This window comes from Pelecanus crispus, chromosome 2, assembly GCF_030463565.1.
Source record: "Pelecanus crispus isolate bPelCri1 chromosome 2, bPelCri1.pri, whole genome shotgun sequence".
Lineage (NCBI taxonomy): Eukaryota > Metazoa > Chordata > Aves > Pelecaniformes > Pelecanidae > Pelecanus > Pelecanus crispus.
In genome coordinates, this window is record NC_134644.1 from 153,669,387 (window position 1) to 153,688,511 (window position 19,125).

The 19,125-nt window shown below is 36.5% G+C and overlaps 1 protein-coding gene across 1 annotated transcript in view; it reads left to right on the forward strand.

Annotated features, from left to right (window-relative positions):
• ZFPM2 (zinc finger protein, FOG family member 2) overlaps positions 1-19,125 on the forward strand; it is a 279,385-nt gene that overhangs the window by 23,155 nt on the left and 237,105 nt on the right. The window contains 2 exon segments of the mRNA XM_075705075.1: positions 3,362-3,520; positions 18,822-18,923. Coding sequence (XP_075561190.1) covers positions 3,362-3,520; positions 18,822-18,923 — 261 coding nt within the window.

Consider the following 19,125-nt stretch of genomic DNA (forward strand, 5'->3'; position numbering starts at 1 on the left):
GTTGTTCCCTAGACAGAGGAGCTAGTAAACTTTGAAAACCGACCTATAAATTTTTGAACCAGGTAAGTTCTTAGTTCTCTAGATGACTTGGTTTACTGATATCAGGAAGAAGTTGTTGGAAGCATGTGGCCAAATTAGGCAAACATAGACCTGCAGAGTTCATGTGTTTGCATTAGTCAAGAATATGTAATTCCATGCAATCTTTATTGTGAGCTTCTGAAAAGTTATTTTTTTATATATAGTTTTATAAATACTGTTTTGCTGTTATTCTTGTGGGCTGGTCTTACTCATGTTGAACAATGCCTTACTCTTTAGATAAAGTTATCAGTTAAAATAAAGTTATCAGTTTATAGCTCTGGGCATGAGCTGAATGTATTTGAACACTTAAAAAGTAAAAGATGACTCAACATGAATAAGACAGAATTTGTCCCAAGGATCAGGTTGTAGATGGGTGAATTAGACAAGGCAGCAGCAACATGAAACCTAGAAAAATACTTATGCACTCATCCCTCAATTTCAACAAAAGTCATGCTGTTTTTTGGAGTGCAACATCTGATGTCAGCCCCTGAGGTGAACTGTTACGTAAAGCTCTGATGGGTGCTCGTATGTGACTGGATGAACATCACTAGTGTTTGTATGTGGGTTGCCATACGCAAAGCAAAACGTGGTGTAGATGCGTGCATACCTCTGATCTTGTTTGGATGTGACAACATTTACGTTTATGTTTTCAAATGCTTGGACATGGAACTTTAGGAAATGTTACATACCTGTTCATACATAGGAGGTACCTATGGAAGCATTTGTCAGGAATTTTTTTTAGTCTGAGATTTGGTTAAAAAATAAAGTCTTAACAAGTGACGAGAATTTGAACCTGCACTGTGGAGCTGGTGCATACGTTCTTTTCCTTCTGCCTTCTGGAAACAGTGTCAGTGGAAGTTATAAGGTGTGTGTTTCCATGACTGCTGCAAATGAAAGCATACCAACTGCACTTCCAGTCTTTTCTTAGTTAATGTACAGTGATTATTAGCTTGCTGATTATGTACTGGTGACCCGATCAAACAAACCAGTTTAACAACTAGAAACAGACCTAAATGTCACGTACACATGCCAATTGGATTACTTGCAGGTATATTGTTTTTGCTGTATTTTGCAAGACGCGTATTGAAAAAGACAAATGACAAAAAGCCAGTCATTCAGCAGGAAATCGACTTTCACTGAAATGTTGGCTGAAGTTTACATTTTTTTCCCCACATTTAAAATATCTGGAAAGTTTATTAAAGGCATATGGCTGCTTTTTGAAATGATGCAAAACATGGTATTTATCCATCTTTATACATGGCAGAAATTTACATTTCCCTAAAATAGCGTATTTTTTGTTTCATTGTGGTTTTTCTTCCTAGTATATTTATGCAGATGTTACCAGGAGTACACACCAATAAATGGCTCCACAGACAATGTCACATATTAATAATATTATGAAATCTGAAGGCTATTTTTTGATAGTTTGTGCAGAATCCCTTGTGCTTTCATTGCTGCCCTGAAACTGGACATACGTAAGATGCCCAGGCGGCCCATGTTTAGCTGCAGTGCCCTGCTTCCAGTGTGTGCTAGTGCTTTGTTCTCTGTTCCGTACAGTGCGATACCCACTCTTCATTCCCTGTGCATATGCAGTTGCTGGATTTTTTCCCAACATGGCTAGAAGGTGCAATTAACAGTAATGGATACTTTGATAGTGAGAATCTTTATTTCTTCAGCAATAATAATAGCCCCTTATTTTAGGAGATATATTGTTGAATGACAGCTAGTGTTGGTGAGTATGTGTCCACAAAAATGGGTTCATTTGGTCAGATTCTCAGCTGGCACAAATAGTCATATTTCCATGTAAGATAGTAAGCTATATTAATTTATGGAATCCCAGCTGGGAATCTCAATCAATTTCAATAAAAAGTAACCATCATATTCCTGTGAAGCAAGAATTGCACAACCTAGCCTAAAGTGAATTTTGCTGTTTTAATAAATGTAGGTATTCACTGGTTCATAATAAATTACATAAAATTATAGTGTAGTCAATATTTGATTTCTTTTAAAAATTTATCCCTTCCTTTTCATTGAATGCAACAGAATCATTTATGTATTGTGTCTTAGCATGATAGATTATATAGGAATAGTGTATTTAATACTGGAAAACTGTCATATAAATACAAATTACATTTTTTTTCATTAGCAAGCTAGCTTTCATTTCGAGGAAGAAATAGTCAATTATAAATGAGGGCTATCCTTTCATTGGAGAGTGAAATATGTAATTTTTTTCAAGGCTCAACCATGTATAATGAAATATCTCTTTTGAAATCCAGTCTTAAGATGGATTTTGAAACATACTGACTTCTAATAAAATCTTAGTTAAATTAGAATATGTCCAGTTATTTCAAATCTCTATTTAAATCTAGGGTAAAGTTCTACACCTGCACAAGAGATGTCTTTAGCAAATAGTTACTCTTAACAAATGATTGTGAAGTGTGTGTATATAAGAAAGAAGAAACTTTAATTTTTGAGTACATCCCAATTGGTAACCTGGGTGTTACGTATTATAGATGTCAGGCACTGGCTCTTCAAGAGGATCTGTAGCAATAGTATGTTCAGGTAACTAGAAGAGTCAAAGACCTCAGGCTGCCATTTCAAATTCAAACTTGTGCCCTGCTTCTGTAACTGGCTTATGTTTCTGTAGCCCTCGGCTAGTAGTTTACCATGATGGTTGGTTGGCCTCTGTGAAATGAAGTGATAGTCTGTCTGAGTCCTGTCCATTGACTGGAGGTCTGTTAAAGAGTCTAGTAACTGAATGATCACAGCTACCATCAGGTGCTGGTTGAAGCAAAATGGCAGAATAAGCTGAAGTTTATACCGTCAGCACCTTTGTAGTAATTCACTGTTGTCACGACTGTTAAGTCAAGAAATGAAGCCTGTAAAAGGAACCTGTTAAGTACTGTAATTCAGCACCAAAACCCAATGACTAACAAACAAGAAAAGGCTCTTCACTGTTTACAGGGTTTTACAAATGTAGCTTTGATTTCCATTGTTAAAACTGCATTTAATAGTGGAGCCCAATGAATAATGAAAAAAACCCACGTGCAAGTATTACTAATACATATTATTAATAACACTTTACATATTCTGATTGGAAGTCATGAGGAAAACAGTCACTTTCGATTTCCGTAAAATGTTATTTGTCCAATTCTAATAAATGCTGAACATAGCAGTGGAAGGAAAAACTAGCTAAAGACCTCCTGTTATAAGTTCACTAAGGTTTTATTTCACATTGTCCTGTTAGATGGTTTTGCCACAGTGTTCCTGATTCTTTTTAAAGGGCCCCTTGAGGATGCCATTGAGGATGAAGAAGAAGAGTGCCTGTCTGAGGAAAATGATACTGTCTCAAAAGAAGACTTTCCATTGGAGGAAAGCTTTTCTGCAGAGTTTGAGCCTGAAAATCTGAGCTGTGAAGAAGTGGAATACTTTTGTAATAAAGGTAATCATTGGACAAACTGTGTCCAATTGGTCAAAAAGATTTTTTTGGTTTAAAATGTACAAGAAGTCCTATTAATATAGTACCATAAAAATAGGAAAATGAGTCACTTGTGGAGTTAAGTCTGGTAAGGGGTAAATGTTTAAATGTGTTGGAAGATGTACTTTTCAGGGAGGTGAATCGTCTTGCCTTTAATGTTTTCCTCCAAGAATGTTATTTTCTACGTATTTAACTGTAGAGAACAGGCCTCAGAAGTCAATTATTATCAGATCTGAAGCTAGCAATGCAGCATGTCTGTTCATTGCTTCTTTGCCTAGGAAACATTGCTAGAAAAACAGATTGTGTCTGTAGATTCTAGGATTAAAATAGAGCTTATTATAGGACTTATTATGCATGGTAGAAAACTAGTGATTTTTGAAAGGATAACTTTTAAAGTTGCAGATGCCTATTTGATGCATTTGTTACTTGCAAATTATTGAAGATAGAGGTATTTTAGCATAAGCCACAACAATTCATTCTTACCCAGTGTTCAGTCTGCAAGGTTGTACTATTTCCCATTCAGCTGACAGAAAAAGCACACCAGCATGTACAGTTATTTAGAACATTGATTTAACCTTCTTCCTGCCAGATTTCCGCTTGATTGCTTTATTGTTTGTCTTCTGCAGGTAAGGATGCCTATCAAATAGCTGGAATTGTTGGGGTGATGTTCTTCTGTTAGTCCACAGCCCCCTCAGGCATTTGGATATCAATGATTTCTCTGTCTTTCTGTTCTTTCCCAGATATTGACATACATTTTATCATGATAGATTGATATGCTGCTGTTTCTGTATTATTTTCATCTGTCTTGGACAAAGTAGAATAAAGCTTTTTGAATGGTCAAATGTTATAACTGCAGAATATAGTGTTTCCTACAGAGTCTTCAGTCATCAGTGGGGAACGCATGAAAATGTGTTTTCCATATGTCCTCTGTGTAGCTTACAAACTTTTGAAAAAATAATTTACCTTTTGCACTACAGGTTCTTGATACTTAGTGAGCCATCCTAAGAGATCAAAACAGTCTAGTCAGTAGTTTAGAGTTTAGCTGCTACAAATCTTACTGTGAAGGAAGAGGGACCAGATTATGAATGGAAATGCTTTACAAACAGGGGGAATTAAGTGCTATTATAACTGTGCTTTAAACAAATACTGCAATCACTGTGTGTTCACTTGTTCACGTGCCTCTCAGACACCATTTTCCTCAGCTGAAAAAACATACTGTTCCTGTTACTGGCATTACAAAATAATTATTTAAACCACTATTTGCATAATTGTTATACTGGCGTCTCTTGAGTTCCTTCTGTCAGCAGTGGAAGACTAGACACCACTATCAGTCCATATCAGTTTGATTTAGTTATTTCTCCGTACTTCTTGCTGCAATTCCAGGGCCCACTGATGGAAATAGTACTGTTTTGGATGAAATTCAGAAAAATATATGATTTGTTTGTTTGATTATAGAATTCATGTTGAATTTCAAGTTATCTTGGCACTTCCCTTTAATGAACGCATCTTTCAGGGAAAGCACTGAATCCAGACCATTGTATTAAACAAGACCGGGAATTAAATGGGAATGCATTTAAATCTGAATCTTGATTATCACATGTTTTATTAAGGACATCTGCTGATTCTTCAAGCTGAACATCTTTTGACTCCCCAGCAGTTCTTTTTCCAAATGTGTTGTAGTTATAAAAAAATCTTAAACCTATCCAGTGCAGCTGCTGCAGAAGAAAAGTTGAAAAGGAAATTTCTGAGGATGAAGGGGCACATGAGACCCCTAATCTACTTCCAGCTGAGGCAGTGTGACAGAAAGTGCCACTTTGAAGTAAGTTGAGAGTATCCCTGGAAAAGGATGGAATGGGAGACTAGAAATGTATTGGTTTTTATCAATGTCTCAACTTCTGTTGAATGTCCTGCTTCTTCAGTGTCACATCTTAAGTGTCGTTAGCACGAGGCCACGTATGTTTTTCTGAGGATAAATCCCAAGAAGACAAAACTACTGGGAAGCAAATAAATTTCTTTTGTGACCTTTTCTTAGTGGAAGGGCTTGTGACTATATTATACAGTAAATACTAAAAGTGAGACATTCTCATGATTTTTGCCATGAAACTGTTAATCATTCATAACCTTTCTTTTCTTTGTAGTGCTTCTGTATTCAAATTAAAAGATGGTATGAGAAATAAGCTTTTTTCCTAAAAGTATTTTTTCTTTAACATCATGAATAAAAGCCTGAAAATGAGATATGTACCAAATAGGTTAGAGAGCAAATAAATGCATTCTAATTTCTGTTTTGAGGGCCTGACTTTCTGATTTGTGTTTTGCTCTTTGACAGTATTGGCAGTCTGTAAACCACAGATACCTTCAAAGGAGGGAAAAATAAGTGTAGATCTATGTTTCCTTATGTGACAGGTTTCCTTTTCCTGGAAAATACCAGAATTGACATGGGAATCCTTTATGCTATCTCTGCATTCTCTTCTTACTAGCATGGACCATTAAAGGTTCCAGAAAGTAAGGGGATTTTACTGGATATAAATATTCATCTGTCCTGGCTCCCCATTTCCCTCTCCCAGGGTTTCTTCCTAGCTCACCCAGAACAAGAGGACAAATTGAGTAGTGGGGCTTCCTGCAGGAATCCAGAGACGTAGGCAACAAATGGTGCAACTGTTGGGGAGGAGGTGTTAGTGAGGCTTCACCCATGGTATGTTTTTCGTACTTCCCCAGCTATGTGAATCCAAGCATGACCTAAAACCAGAGGCTTTTAATTATCCAAACTAGGCACTGAAGGCAAAAATTTACTGAACTCACAGTTTATTCAGATGAATGAAAGTAGAGGACATACAGTTTCACAACTTGATAACATTGGCTTTTTGACTGAAGAGATTTTCCTGTCAAACTGTGCCTGATGGTATTATAAGCCGAGACCAGTCCCTTATTGTCTAAATTGCAAACAGCTAACCTTTATAAAGCCATACTTGTCATTCCCACCTTATTAATTTGGGTTTGCGAGATTGATTCAGCAGACTAGTTGCCAGAATTAGAAGGCAAAGGCGAAAGCCTCTGCAAAGTGTGAAGCAACTTAATCACATTGATTGAGTTACATGTCATTTTACAACTTCTCTGTTTTCAAAATTATGACTTTTGGCTATTATTTTTCCCTTCTCCTTTTGCTCATTAATGGATTTTACAAGAAGGAATCTGGAAAATTCCACCTCCCCACACACTTTCGCAACACCACAAAACCACAATTAACTTTGCTACATGTGAATAATTATTCCTATGTAGTCTTCCTTTACAGTGAAATGCGAAGGAGTGAGCTGTGTTTAAGCATGTAAATATTAAAAGCAAAAATGGAATATAGCAACCTACTATTTATCAGAGATCAGTTTAAGCTTGCAGCTGTGAATTTTTAACCTTTTGGTTTGAAGTTTCCCATCCAAGAATGAATATTTTAGAAGAGCCTCAAAGTAGATGGCAGTTAGAGGTTTGATTTGTTTGCAATTTTGACAGTGAGATTAGGGGAAAGGGAATATTTTTGGAAACAGCAATAATAATAACACAGTCATAATATTCTTCCACTACAAAGCTGCACCAGTCTCAATCTTTAAAGTAGAAACAAAAAATTTGGTAGGAGGTAGCCTTGGTGATAATGCATTGCATTTTGTCAGTTTGTGGCCTTTAAAAATTGCTGTTTATTGCATATTTACTACAAATTTCTGCACTGCAGAGAAAGAGGTTATCTGATGATGGTGTCCACACAAAGCCTGTATGAGCCTGAAACCTCCATTGCTGAAGATTTTTTTTTAGTGTCCAGATAGTGGGTATCTGGAATCAGAGTCTGTGTCAGATACAGATTAATTCAGGTTAAATTCAGATCTAGAAGATTTATTAGATAAGTGCCAGTATGTAGATAGTCTGAATAAGGAGAAAATAGCCTAAGGAGAAAAATGCGGAAGAGTGATAGACTAGAGGGCTGAAAGCCTACTGTGAAACCTAGGACATAGCACATGCAGATTACCTTTTGTCTTTTATAGGTGGGAATAAGAAAGTGAGGTAATGCTAACAGAGACAAGAGAAGTGAGCTGGAGGCATGGTGGGGCTAATAAAAGCAGGAGGGCAGATACAAGAAGGGGACACAAACAGCAGAACAATACAAAAGCCAAGAAGCTGGAGGTGATGGGATGAAAAGCAAAATACTAAATCAAGTTCATTTGGGCTGTGAAGTAGTTCATCATTGGCTTTTTAGTCTCTGATTGCTGTCATCCTGCCTAGATACCCTCAGGAAAAATAAGTAGTATTTGCATCAGTTACTTAGAAAGTTCACCATACTCATATGGAGGTGACACCTCTTCCTCTCTGTAAACAGCAAAGAGAATAGCAGCCTTGTCTACTTCATAAGGGTGGGAACTGGCTAAACAAATTACGGTTCCTTGTGACCATTTTAGCAGGAGTGTTCAATGAGGGATTAACTTTCAAAGGAAAAGTTATCTTGAGCAATGGGAGAGGTCACCTGAGATTAGTGAATAGCTAAGTAGCTGGGTTCAGAGACGGAGAGAGGCAAGAGAAGAAAATGGAGGAAGGACTGTAAACAGGAGAGAAAACGTGGACCTGTTTCCAGAAGAAAGAGGCAAATGGAGGGATGTACATATCTGATAATTAGAGAAAGAAGATACATCCATGTCTTGCTGCCATGCTTACCAGGACAATTTTATTGAATTCTCCCCTTCTTTTCTTGTAGCACAACTACTGTGCTCGTTCCTTACGTTGTAGGCTTCCCATAGTTACTCCCTCGCAAGGCAGCATTGGCACCAGCCCTCAGTGGAAGGGAGATTCAGTGGCCTTAACACTGCTGGTGGCAGACTGGAAAGCAAATGGCTTCTGTTTCCCGCTGTTAACTGTGCTTCAGTTGGTGACATAGGAAGATACGGGGGATACATAAGGGATAAAGATTGATTGCTTCATGATGCAATGCTTTTAGGTTCTATAGCACAAACTGGTATGTGTACCTGTAGCAAATCAGTGTTGATGCATGGTTGCAGTTCCTGGTACATTGCTTATCTTTATTTGTGGGGGAAGAGGCGGATGAGGGGAATCCAGTGCTGTCTGAAACTCACAGTTCTGAGTCAGCAAGAACTCAGAGAATATATGGGCTTCTGCACACTGAGTGTATACCTGCTGCTGTATTCTCATATTGTGCTTGGGCAGGAGGGGATGAGCTCAGAACCTGATCCAGGTTTTCTGCTCATGTACAGTATTTTGTCACTAGCTTGCCAGACCAGCTTAGGACTGGAATTTTTAATGTTAAACCATGTGACCTGATTGTGCAGCCAGGCTTGAGATTCAGGGAGGCAGCTGCAGTGTGATTCTCCATATAAGAAAAAGCATATACAAAGCTAAGTTCTTCTGTGCATTAATCTTCCCCTTCATACTTCATGTGCAAAGCTATCATGCTACCATCTATAATACCAGCCAAACTCTTAACACCCTGAAAATTATTTCTATGTGTCCTGTTTTCCTTTGGAGTATGACTTTGTGTGTGTATGCCTGTGTGCATCTGTGTAAATATTTTCTGCTTCTTTCATGTTAGTCATGTAATGACTAACAATATGCTTGCTATTTTCTCTTTCTGGATCAAAAAGTAGGTTTATGCCTTTTTTTCTCCCCCCCCCCTTTTTTTTTTTTTAACCAGAAACCTTTTAATCAATAATGTTTCTTTCCTTTTCAGTAATGGATTTCATGACAAATTTCTACCTCTTTTGCTATGGCAAGTGGAAGTAGGATCAGCATAAGGCAGCTATACCATAATCACTTTGAGCTCAATAAGGAGATCTTTACAGGCAACTTTGTTCTTATTTCTTAACGGGATTAAGAAGCTCAGCTCTTTAAATTCTTGCATATAACACTGACATTTCCAGCGTGTGTTTGGACCAGGGAGTTCAAAGAGAAGGAATAAAAAAGAAAAGCCAATATGACTTTGTTTTTTACCTTGCTGGAGGAGCTGTTTGTGCAAATCGCCTATAAGCTTATTGACCTGAATCTTTGACTCCTTGTTTTCTCTGGATTTGGCTGGAGTGTAGACACTGATAGAGCACTGATAGAGGTGATTGCACAGCCCTCGGCTTTGCTTGGCACCAGACACCCCCCCTCCCTGCGCCTGACATTATCTTTCCCTGGCAATACTTCTCTTCTCCTGGAGCTCATATTCCTTTAAATTTTTTTATTTATTTTAATTCATTACATTTTTTTTATGTAGGCTTTCTGAGTAAATGAAGGACACGTTAATTCTTTTTGGTAAGCAGAGACAGGAGAGGGCATGTATGTGTGATGATGTGTTTTCATCTCCTAGGATAAGAAGAATCTCTGTAAGAACTCACAGTGCTACTCCTTCCAAAAACACAATAGTTACCTCTTACTGACTTGCGTGCGTGTTTGTGAACCAGTGTTGGATTCTCGTATTCCCCAGAGTGAGGACTCCCATTCGTTTATCTGTATCCCATTCGGCTGAAACAAATGAATCCTGTGCTTCTTCCATACTTTTTGTCAGATGCTGAATATGGACCACGAAAGGGGGTTCTCTGATAATAGCCTTTGAAGGAAGCTAAGTCAGAATTAGATTGGATCCTGGCAGGATGAAAGGAGACCTTTTTCTTCTGAGCATCAGCATTTGCATTGTGCTTTACCTCTCATGCTTTCTCATTTTTCCTGTTACGGAGCTCAGAGGACCACCTGTTTTCTTGCTAGAAGAAAAAGGATATATCTGAAAAGGTTGGAGTAAGTTTTTTCACCATTCGCTTGAGAGCACAGAAGGGCTTCCATAATAACGAGTATGAGATTGTCTATCCTATACTCTTTTCTGTTTACTGCTAACCCATATGTAAACCTCTCAGGCCATATTTCCAACTGAAATCCATGTCAGTGTTAACATCAACTTTAGTGGGATAAAAATTTGACCTAAGTTAGACAAGCAAACCCTTCTTTTAATCAAGAAATTAAATAATTGGTCATCAAGCAGAAAACTGTATCTCAAAAAGAAACTAGCAAGCTATGTTTCAAGAAGTAAATACATAGATCCAAATAGAAAACATTATTTTAACTGTACAGAATTATAAGGAGAGAAACACTTAAACAGCTTATGCAACTTTAAGCAGTTTATCAAAGCAACGCCAGCCTTTTCAGTCAGCACATTTTAGTTTTCTTAAGAACAATGAAATTGTGAATTCTGTCACAGCTGTGAGGAAAGGGATTATTTGGTTACAACAAGTAGTGTAATGTCCCCTTTCTAGAAACTCACAAAACTTGAACTTGGATTGACTTAAATTTGAGCACAGATTTGACAGAATATGAATTGCAAATTAATAAGGGTAATCTTCTTTAAAATACAAAATGCACAAATGACAAATTTCACCACATGTTCTTAGTCACTGTTACTAATTTTATTTATAATGAAGGTCCGTTTTGCCTTTTTTTGTCTAGTCTGGTGTTTTTGACACAAAAATTCTGAATACCTTTGAAGAGTTCTGAGACATTCCCTGAAAAAATGTTGTTAACCCAGGTCCAAAAAGCAGAGTTGCTCACAGGCTGTGTACTATATAAGTCAGCAGTGGGGATATTGGCAGTAATTTAAGGATTAGAAAAAATAAATGAAGCAAATGCCACATCTATGACATCATTGGATAAATATTGATAAGACAAATATTATTGCTGGATAGATTCTTGTGGATAAGAGAAAAAGAAGCATTTCTTTATGACTGCTAAGTCTTTTTCTTGGGTTTGACTCATAGAAGTCTAGACTGGTTTTGAAACCATGTATAATACAGCATGTATGAAAACGTACCTCCAACGACAGGGAATTGGCTGCTTTTGATATTGAAGCATCTGGAGTGTTGATTATTTCGAATAAAAGCATCAAACTGTTTGCAACAAGGTAAATGAAAATTTCACTTTGTAAGAACAGATACATAGCGCTACTTGTTACATAGCAGTGTGTGAAAATCACATGAAAACGGGATGGGTATATGATAATGATTTCAGCTGCACGGTATAAAATGAGATTTTCTTGACTGGATGAAGAATTCTTGTCAGAGACGTATTTCTGCAGTGGGGAAGGAACAGAATTGTTATTTAATGAAGTTGAAATATGAACTTGCAGAAGAGTTGTCAAGCTTCGAGTTTGAAACTAGCTAGAGTGTTCTGGAGTCATCTCTCTGTTCCACTGCAAGGTGTTTTATAATCTCATGTTGATTGTTGATTTCCATTGAAATAATTTTGGAAAATTATACTAAGGAACAGTCTTTGTTTGGGGTGTCTAAATATCTTTAAAAATGTGCTTCTGCTGCTTTTCTAATCAAGTGCCTAGGGCTATGTAAATTTGAACCCCAGGCTGATACTTCAGTATGTCTAATAGAGCTCTTGTATTTGAAGTTTTAATGGGGAAACACTGAAAAGATGCAAGACACTTTTCTTTTTTTCCTTTAAATCTATAGAAGCTTTTGGGTAGCCAGTATATCTGGATGATACTCACTTGTAGATTTGTAGTACTGATGATGCCACAGGAGCTGCTCCCTAAAAATTAGGATAAATATAAAACTCATTAATAGAAGGGAAGTCTGGAATACAATTTGGAGAACACTTTCACTGTTCTGCAGGAAATACACTTGGATGAGTGATCCTTGTATCAAAAGGACTTCGAAAGCAAACAGTGCGATAATGAGAACATATCAAACATTTAGAGAAAGAGGAAGGCCAGACTCAGTCTTGATGAACTTGCTGCACAGCAGTGTCTTATCCCAGGAGAAAAGTGCCATAGCTGAAATGGTTAGAAATAATTGACAGTGTTTTTTAACATGATCACTTTGCTGAAATGTCAGTGTGTCAAGATGTCATTTTGTTAAACAAAGTGGGGATTTTAATATGAACCAAAATAGTTCCTGTACTGTTATTTTGAAGAGTTAACATCTTGCACACATGTAGGTACTCACTGACACATGGATATTCATAGACCTTTCCTGAAAGTTAGGATAAGAGACAGTACATTCTTTCTGACATTTACTGGATAAATAATTTTAAGAGTTCTTAGGGCAACTAGAAAGATACAGTTATTTCAAATGAGATTTATCCCAGGAGAAATGATGATTGTTAATCAGCATGACAGAAAACAATAATTGCTTGCAAAGAAGCAAAGTATTGAGATGATTAATACAATCTGAAATAAAATGCAGTGGATTAACATGTACAAGTGCTGGTACGTTAGCAAATCAATCATCTGAGGGCCAGATTTTGCTCAAACTTACAATATTTGTAGAGTAGGGTGTCTCAGTTGACTTTGGTGGGCTTCACTGAAATTCTTTCTTATATATGTCAAATCAAGTGATAACAGCATCTGGTAGTGATAGCACCAGATCTCTGTCTGTCTGTCTCTAATTCTGTCCTTGCAAGGCTTGTAGAATAAACCCATTTGCATGACACTGTAGCCACTGTAATTGTTAACTTTGTCCTCACACCGGATGCCAAATACAGTGAAGTATGGAAACATCCCTCCCAATTTATTTAGTAACTTTATTCTCAGAGTTCTGTTTCTGTACCAAAATGTTACTGAAAGATTTTTTTTAATTATTATTTACATGTATTTCATACCCAGAATGTTTTAGATCTGCTGAAAACTTGCATTGCCATTAAAATTAGAGACTTCTTGTTAAATATATACATACAATCTTTTGCAAAGAGCTAATCCACAAGAAGGACCGTTAAGTCTTGTTAGATGCCATTGGTATTCTTAAGAATAGTGTGTGCTGCCAAAAAGTAAGTTACATTAAATGAATTAAGTACATTGCATTTGTATTTTAAGTTGTATATGGTTTGTTTCAAAGTTACATGAGTGTTGTTTCTGAAGAGAGGTTCCTGGCAAGGATTCTGGGCTTACAGTGTGTTTTTTAGGATTCAAGAGCAAGATTATCAGTGTGTGTAAGCTGTGTTACTGGTCCTAGGCGCTGTGATAAAACAAAGGATAATTTTTGTGTGCTAATTTATAGTTTCTGAGGCTCTGGCATCGAGTTCATATATACAGCCTCAGAATCCTTCTTTGGTTGGATCTGGAAGTATTTTTACTGTAGGTTGCGGCAGAAAGAAGGAACGGCTCCTTCCCCCATGTCCCTAAGAAATTCTGCCCCTTCATGACCGGTAGCAGTGGCCTGTTAACGTGCGTCAGGTTATGTACCTTGCCGAATTAAAGCCTACAGTGTGACTCCCCAAGTCTCTGCATCACATCTGTTTTCTCTTTTGGCAGTGCAGAATGCTACAGGCTTTGTAACAATTTATTTCTGAATTGATTTATTATAATTGAGAAGTGATGGTTTCACTCTGAACAGCTGTATTAGGATGTTAACAATTTGAGTTTACATTTATGCTGCCAGGAAGAATGAGCACAAACTGAATTTCAAACTTTTAATGTTCTCTCTCTCTAATATAAGCTGCTGTGTGCTGTTTGTGACTGGTACAGTCCTTCACCCAAAGCTATTTTGTCTGATGATAAAACCACAAGTATATGAAGCTTGCACATTTTTCATCTCTTTTATGACCTTATCTTTTGTGAGCGGCTTCTGTGAAGGTATCCTAACTATAGGAAGCACCTGGCAAACATATATGATATCTATGCTGTGATAAGCAGTTGTGAACAAGAAAGTAGATCTGTCAGTTCTGAACTGTTCATTGTTAAAAATACTTTGTTGATTTAGCTGATTGCAAAATACATTATAGAGTGACTAACAGCTGCTATAACATTCCTAGTCAAGAAAGTTCAATAGTTATATTGTGTGAGACTTTCTGTAAGAGTCTAATATTGATAGGAACAACATGGATTAAAACAGCAGGGTTGAGAAGAACTGCTAACCCATGTGCTTCTTTAAACCATCGCAAGTACTTGTGGTACAAGCTGATTAAGTACAAATTGGGAAGTCTTTAATTTGTTAAAAAGATTAAAGTGAAATTACTTGTTAATATTCAAGTCTTTCTTTTCCTCCTTGTCAGTGTTGTCAGAAATGTTAGAGTCCTCCCTCTCATGTTTCTGGTAATATGTCTCTTTTACAGTCTTCAGATTCCCTGACCAACTGTACCACCTTGAATTACAGTGGTTTAGTGTGTTCACTTGCATCTATTGGATAAACACTAGGATATTAAAAACCACATTAAAAAACTTTGAGCTGTTTTTGAAGAGCAACAGAAGCAGTTAATGCTGGTAAGAAATAGTAAGGTCAAGATGAAAATGCTGTTCATACTACAGTACTGAAGTTGTTTGAATAAGACTCTTTTTTTTCCTCTTAGTTAAAGCAGTATTTTGTGTGTTCAGCACTTTATCATAGGCAGAGATTTGTTTCACCTAACTTTAGCTGGATAAAGATAGGTTCCTAGCCTAAGCTATGTGTTTCAGAGGATGATTCATTTCAACTATCTCAGGCACCAAGAGGGGTCTTGTATCTCAGGCATCCTCAAATAGGATGAGTCACTGTGGTGTTTTCTCTCTTCCCTTTCTATAGGAGTGCCTACGTAATTAGTCTGGCCTAGCTTAACTTTCAGACATCTGAGGTTAAGAGGAGATGAATTCTGCCCAAAGTGGAGCTTTAATACCACATATAGAGAAATAGCTGAAAGTCCAGTAGGCTTAATTGACTCATGACTAAAAGTACTGTATGATATTATAGATTCTTGCTCATATGAGTCTTTTTTTCATGCAATAATGTTCTTTTAAAGGATAGAATTCATTTACTGATCTTAGTTGTCAGAAGAGAAAACTTAAACAGAAGCAGGTTTGCTTCATTTTAGAGCATTTATCATTGCTGGTACTTCTATACCACTCTTTGGTATTGATGGTAAAAACTTATTTCTCCTTTAACTTACATATAAAATGTAATTGAGCAGCAAAGTGAAGAAATAAGCATGAGAAAAAAACAAAGCAGTGGGACTAGAAAGGAATTAACAGGTTAGTAGCAAAATGAGTAGTATATATAAAGCAAAAAGCACTTGATTTGACTTGGAAGAAAGAAAAAAAATTTGTTCTGGATCCACTTAAATGTTTACAACTGTAAATTGAAGAAAAATGTAATCAGTTTTAAAATAAATACAAAAAAATAGTCTTATTGAGACTGGAAAATAGTCAGTGAATGAACAAAAAGTAAACAATGGAAAGAAAATAAATTCTGTAAGGAAATAAACTCCTTTGTGCTAAATGAATGTTAGCTGCTAAAGTAGCATTAAGTAAGGGGAAAGAAAAGAAAAAAGCTTGAGATGTGTTTTGTTATCAGCTCTTCTGCTAAGCCTCCTTTTGGCTTCTTAAAGTTGCAGTGTCTCCAGCACATTGGTTGACTTGGTTGTCCATTTTCATCTGACCTTGACGCTCAGCTGAACCTGGGATAGACCTGGTTCACTGATGGATTCTGAAGCCCACAGTAATGTGCTGTTTCTTGGTTTCACAACCAGATTGCTTCAGTACAGAGGGAGAGTAGTATGGGGGAACAGGAGAAATCAGTGTTGTGGTATTTCAGGTGTGTAATGCATGGACTTGATAGTTGGTGAATAGTAGAAAATTTCAATGAAAATAATTAAAAACACTTCTAGATGCAAAACAAAGTTTTCCTTAATGTAAATTCTACACATTTCGTTCTACTCTATTTGCACAGGACATGCATTAATTCATGAAAACTTGATTATGAAAAACACATAACACCATACTTCATGAAACACTGAAAAAGCAAGTTAATGAAAAGTTAAGCCATCTGCTAACACAAATTTTCAGATCTTTCCTCATCTCCCAAATACTTAATTACTACGTGCTGTAAGTTGTATACCTTAGCTGTAATTCTGTCCTTCTTTTGCCCTTCAGCCCAATCTTTTCACATAAGTTTCTCCTCCTCTTTCAATTCTAATAGTTTTGTTTGTTTGATGTTCTGGTTGGTTGCATTGATTGAAAGAATGCTCAAATTTGCATGTTAACGCCAGGATTGCATATATTATAACCTGGAAAAACTTTTATATTTTGGAGCTAAAATTTTCCATGCTTGGGGTCTATCTAAAGGAATTCTTATTATTTCTAATTTTGTTGTTGTTCTGATGTAGTGCATAGAGATCTATTGTTTACAGTGGAAGAAAACCATTTTCTTTAGTATAAAAATTCCATGCAAAGAACATTTTAAGAGCTTTCTGTGGTGATTATAGAGCTTGAGCTAGAAACTCATAATCAGAATTGTCCTTGCTGTGAAGTGCTTTCCAAAATTTTGGAGAAAACTGAAGTTGGTCTTGCCAGGTTTGAATCTTGGAAAATTTTCCTTTGTGTATCTCCAGTAAAGAACAATTTGTTGCAGCTGTAGGTAGCTATGAATGTAGAACTATGAAGGTAAAAATATCTGATAGGTTCTTCAGTCCACCCAAAAAAAGCAGAATTCTGTTTGGTTACTACAAAGTAACCACACAAATACTAATTCAAAATAGGGTAGTTGATAAAACCAAATAATTGCTAAAACTACTTAGAAGAAACTTGATGGCTTTTTCAGCATGCAGGTATTTAGGATGGTCTTCTGAAGCTAACTTCAGATTGAACTGAAGCACATGAACTTCAGATGCCTGGGTAAAATTATACAGTGTGTTTAACAGAAAAATTATACTAGATATTCATGATGTCTTTTAGTCTTAAGCGTCTGTGAATACACTGGGCTATATTTTTAGTATTGCAAATACACTGAACTACATTTTTGTTATTGGAGGTTGGAGTGATTATAGTATTGTGTTTGTGTGACAAGTAGTTTACCAGGCTCTTATACTTAGGATTTGAAAAACTGTTTGTTTCATGAATGCAAGGAAGAACGTGTTATTACAAGACATTGTATGTGCATATGAAGTTGATACTTTATAGTGTTTGTATATAATCATGTACTTGAAAACTCCGGGTCACAAGCTTATCTGGTGTAAATATAGCTCCAGTGATAACGTATGGGGATCTGGCATGGTTTGTTGTAATCACATTTCTTTACCTATGTTGCTAATAAAAGCTTTTGTTATCATGAGTAGGGAAAAAATTACAAGTTACTGCTTAATTGCTGTGCTTTTTGCTCCTTCTTGCTCTGCCGTTGTCAAATGAACAGTCTGATTTTCAGATTCTAAAATATACAGCATTTGTTTTTTAGTGCTGCCACTTTTCTGTGGGACACAGTTTTTTAAAAAGTTTGTTTCAAGATTGCTAAAAAAAATTAAACCATAATTCAGTCCTATTTGACTGATGTAGTTAATTGTGTAGGTTTGATTTTTCCATTCTTCATAGTGTCTTCTCATGCAGGAGTTTCTTGGATTGATTAGTAGTGGAAAAAAGAAAAAAATACCAATGCAGTAAAGTACTGACCTGGATAAGCACTCAGACATGTCATTTAACACATTACTGTGGCCAGACTATTTTGTGTTAGTACCTGAACCCCTCACCTTCCATATAATTTTTCATAGTGGTTATTTCAAAGTATTTTTGCATGGAGCTTGCCTAGAATCTTTAAGTGAAATAACTGCACTTTCAAAAAGGAGTTGTTCAAATAATAATTAAAGTCATATCTTAAAATTTAACCTTATCATGATTCTCAGTGTGTCCTGTATACAACCTTATAGTTACTGAAGGCTGACAGGCATTCTCAGGTACTTCTGGATGGTGAAAATTCTAAAATTCATCAGAAATGTTGCATTTCTTTAGGTAAAGTTTGATAGGGAGAAAATTGTCATAGGGACTTCTGGTGGCTTATAATGTTTAAGGGCAAATTTCTTAAATGCCTAAATACCACAGAGTAGATCTCCACTAGTTGCCTGAAAAGCCAGAATGTTTAGTGGACCATGTTTTTGTACTCAGTGTCATTAATCTGCAATGCATAAGAAACAGTTAGGTGTCAATTCAAGAAAACACATAACTGAAAGCATATGTTCCTGGGGAGTAACAAGCATTTGTGCATACAAACTTTATGACTTTTTGTGCATTGGTTTACAGAATTAGGTGCAAGTTGTGATTCTGTTTTTTAAGCATGTGGAGTAAATAATGATTTCCAAGATTTGTCTCTCCACAGAACTGGAAGGATTGTATACTCAGGGCTTCTTTGAGTCACTGGGAACTCACGGATGTTTATTTTCTCTCTGTTTATAGACATGCATACGTTTTCACTTACTCATGTAAGCAGTTGTTTGGATATTGTAGGAGCTCTGCCTAAAAGTCACTATTATTAAATATGTCAATACTGTATTTCTTTGATTGTTTTTTCAGGCAATGAAGAAGGCATCCAGGAGGCAGCAGAATCTGATGGTGATGCAAGGTCAGAGAAGCCAGGGCAGCTTGCTGTGGAGACTGAAGACTGGGATGGGCCAGGTAGGAAAAAACAACTGAAAGCCAACAGAAATTTCTTAAATTAGATTCCAATATTTTTAAATATTATTATTTTAGTAGATGTGTTATGCTTTGCATTGATTTTTGATGGACTGTTTCTTTTATGATCCTTTGGAGTCCAGGATATTGACGGATAAGTACTAAGATAAAGTTCTTGAGTAAAAACCAGTTTTGGCTGTACCAT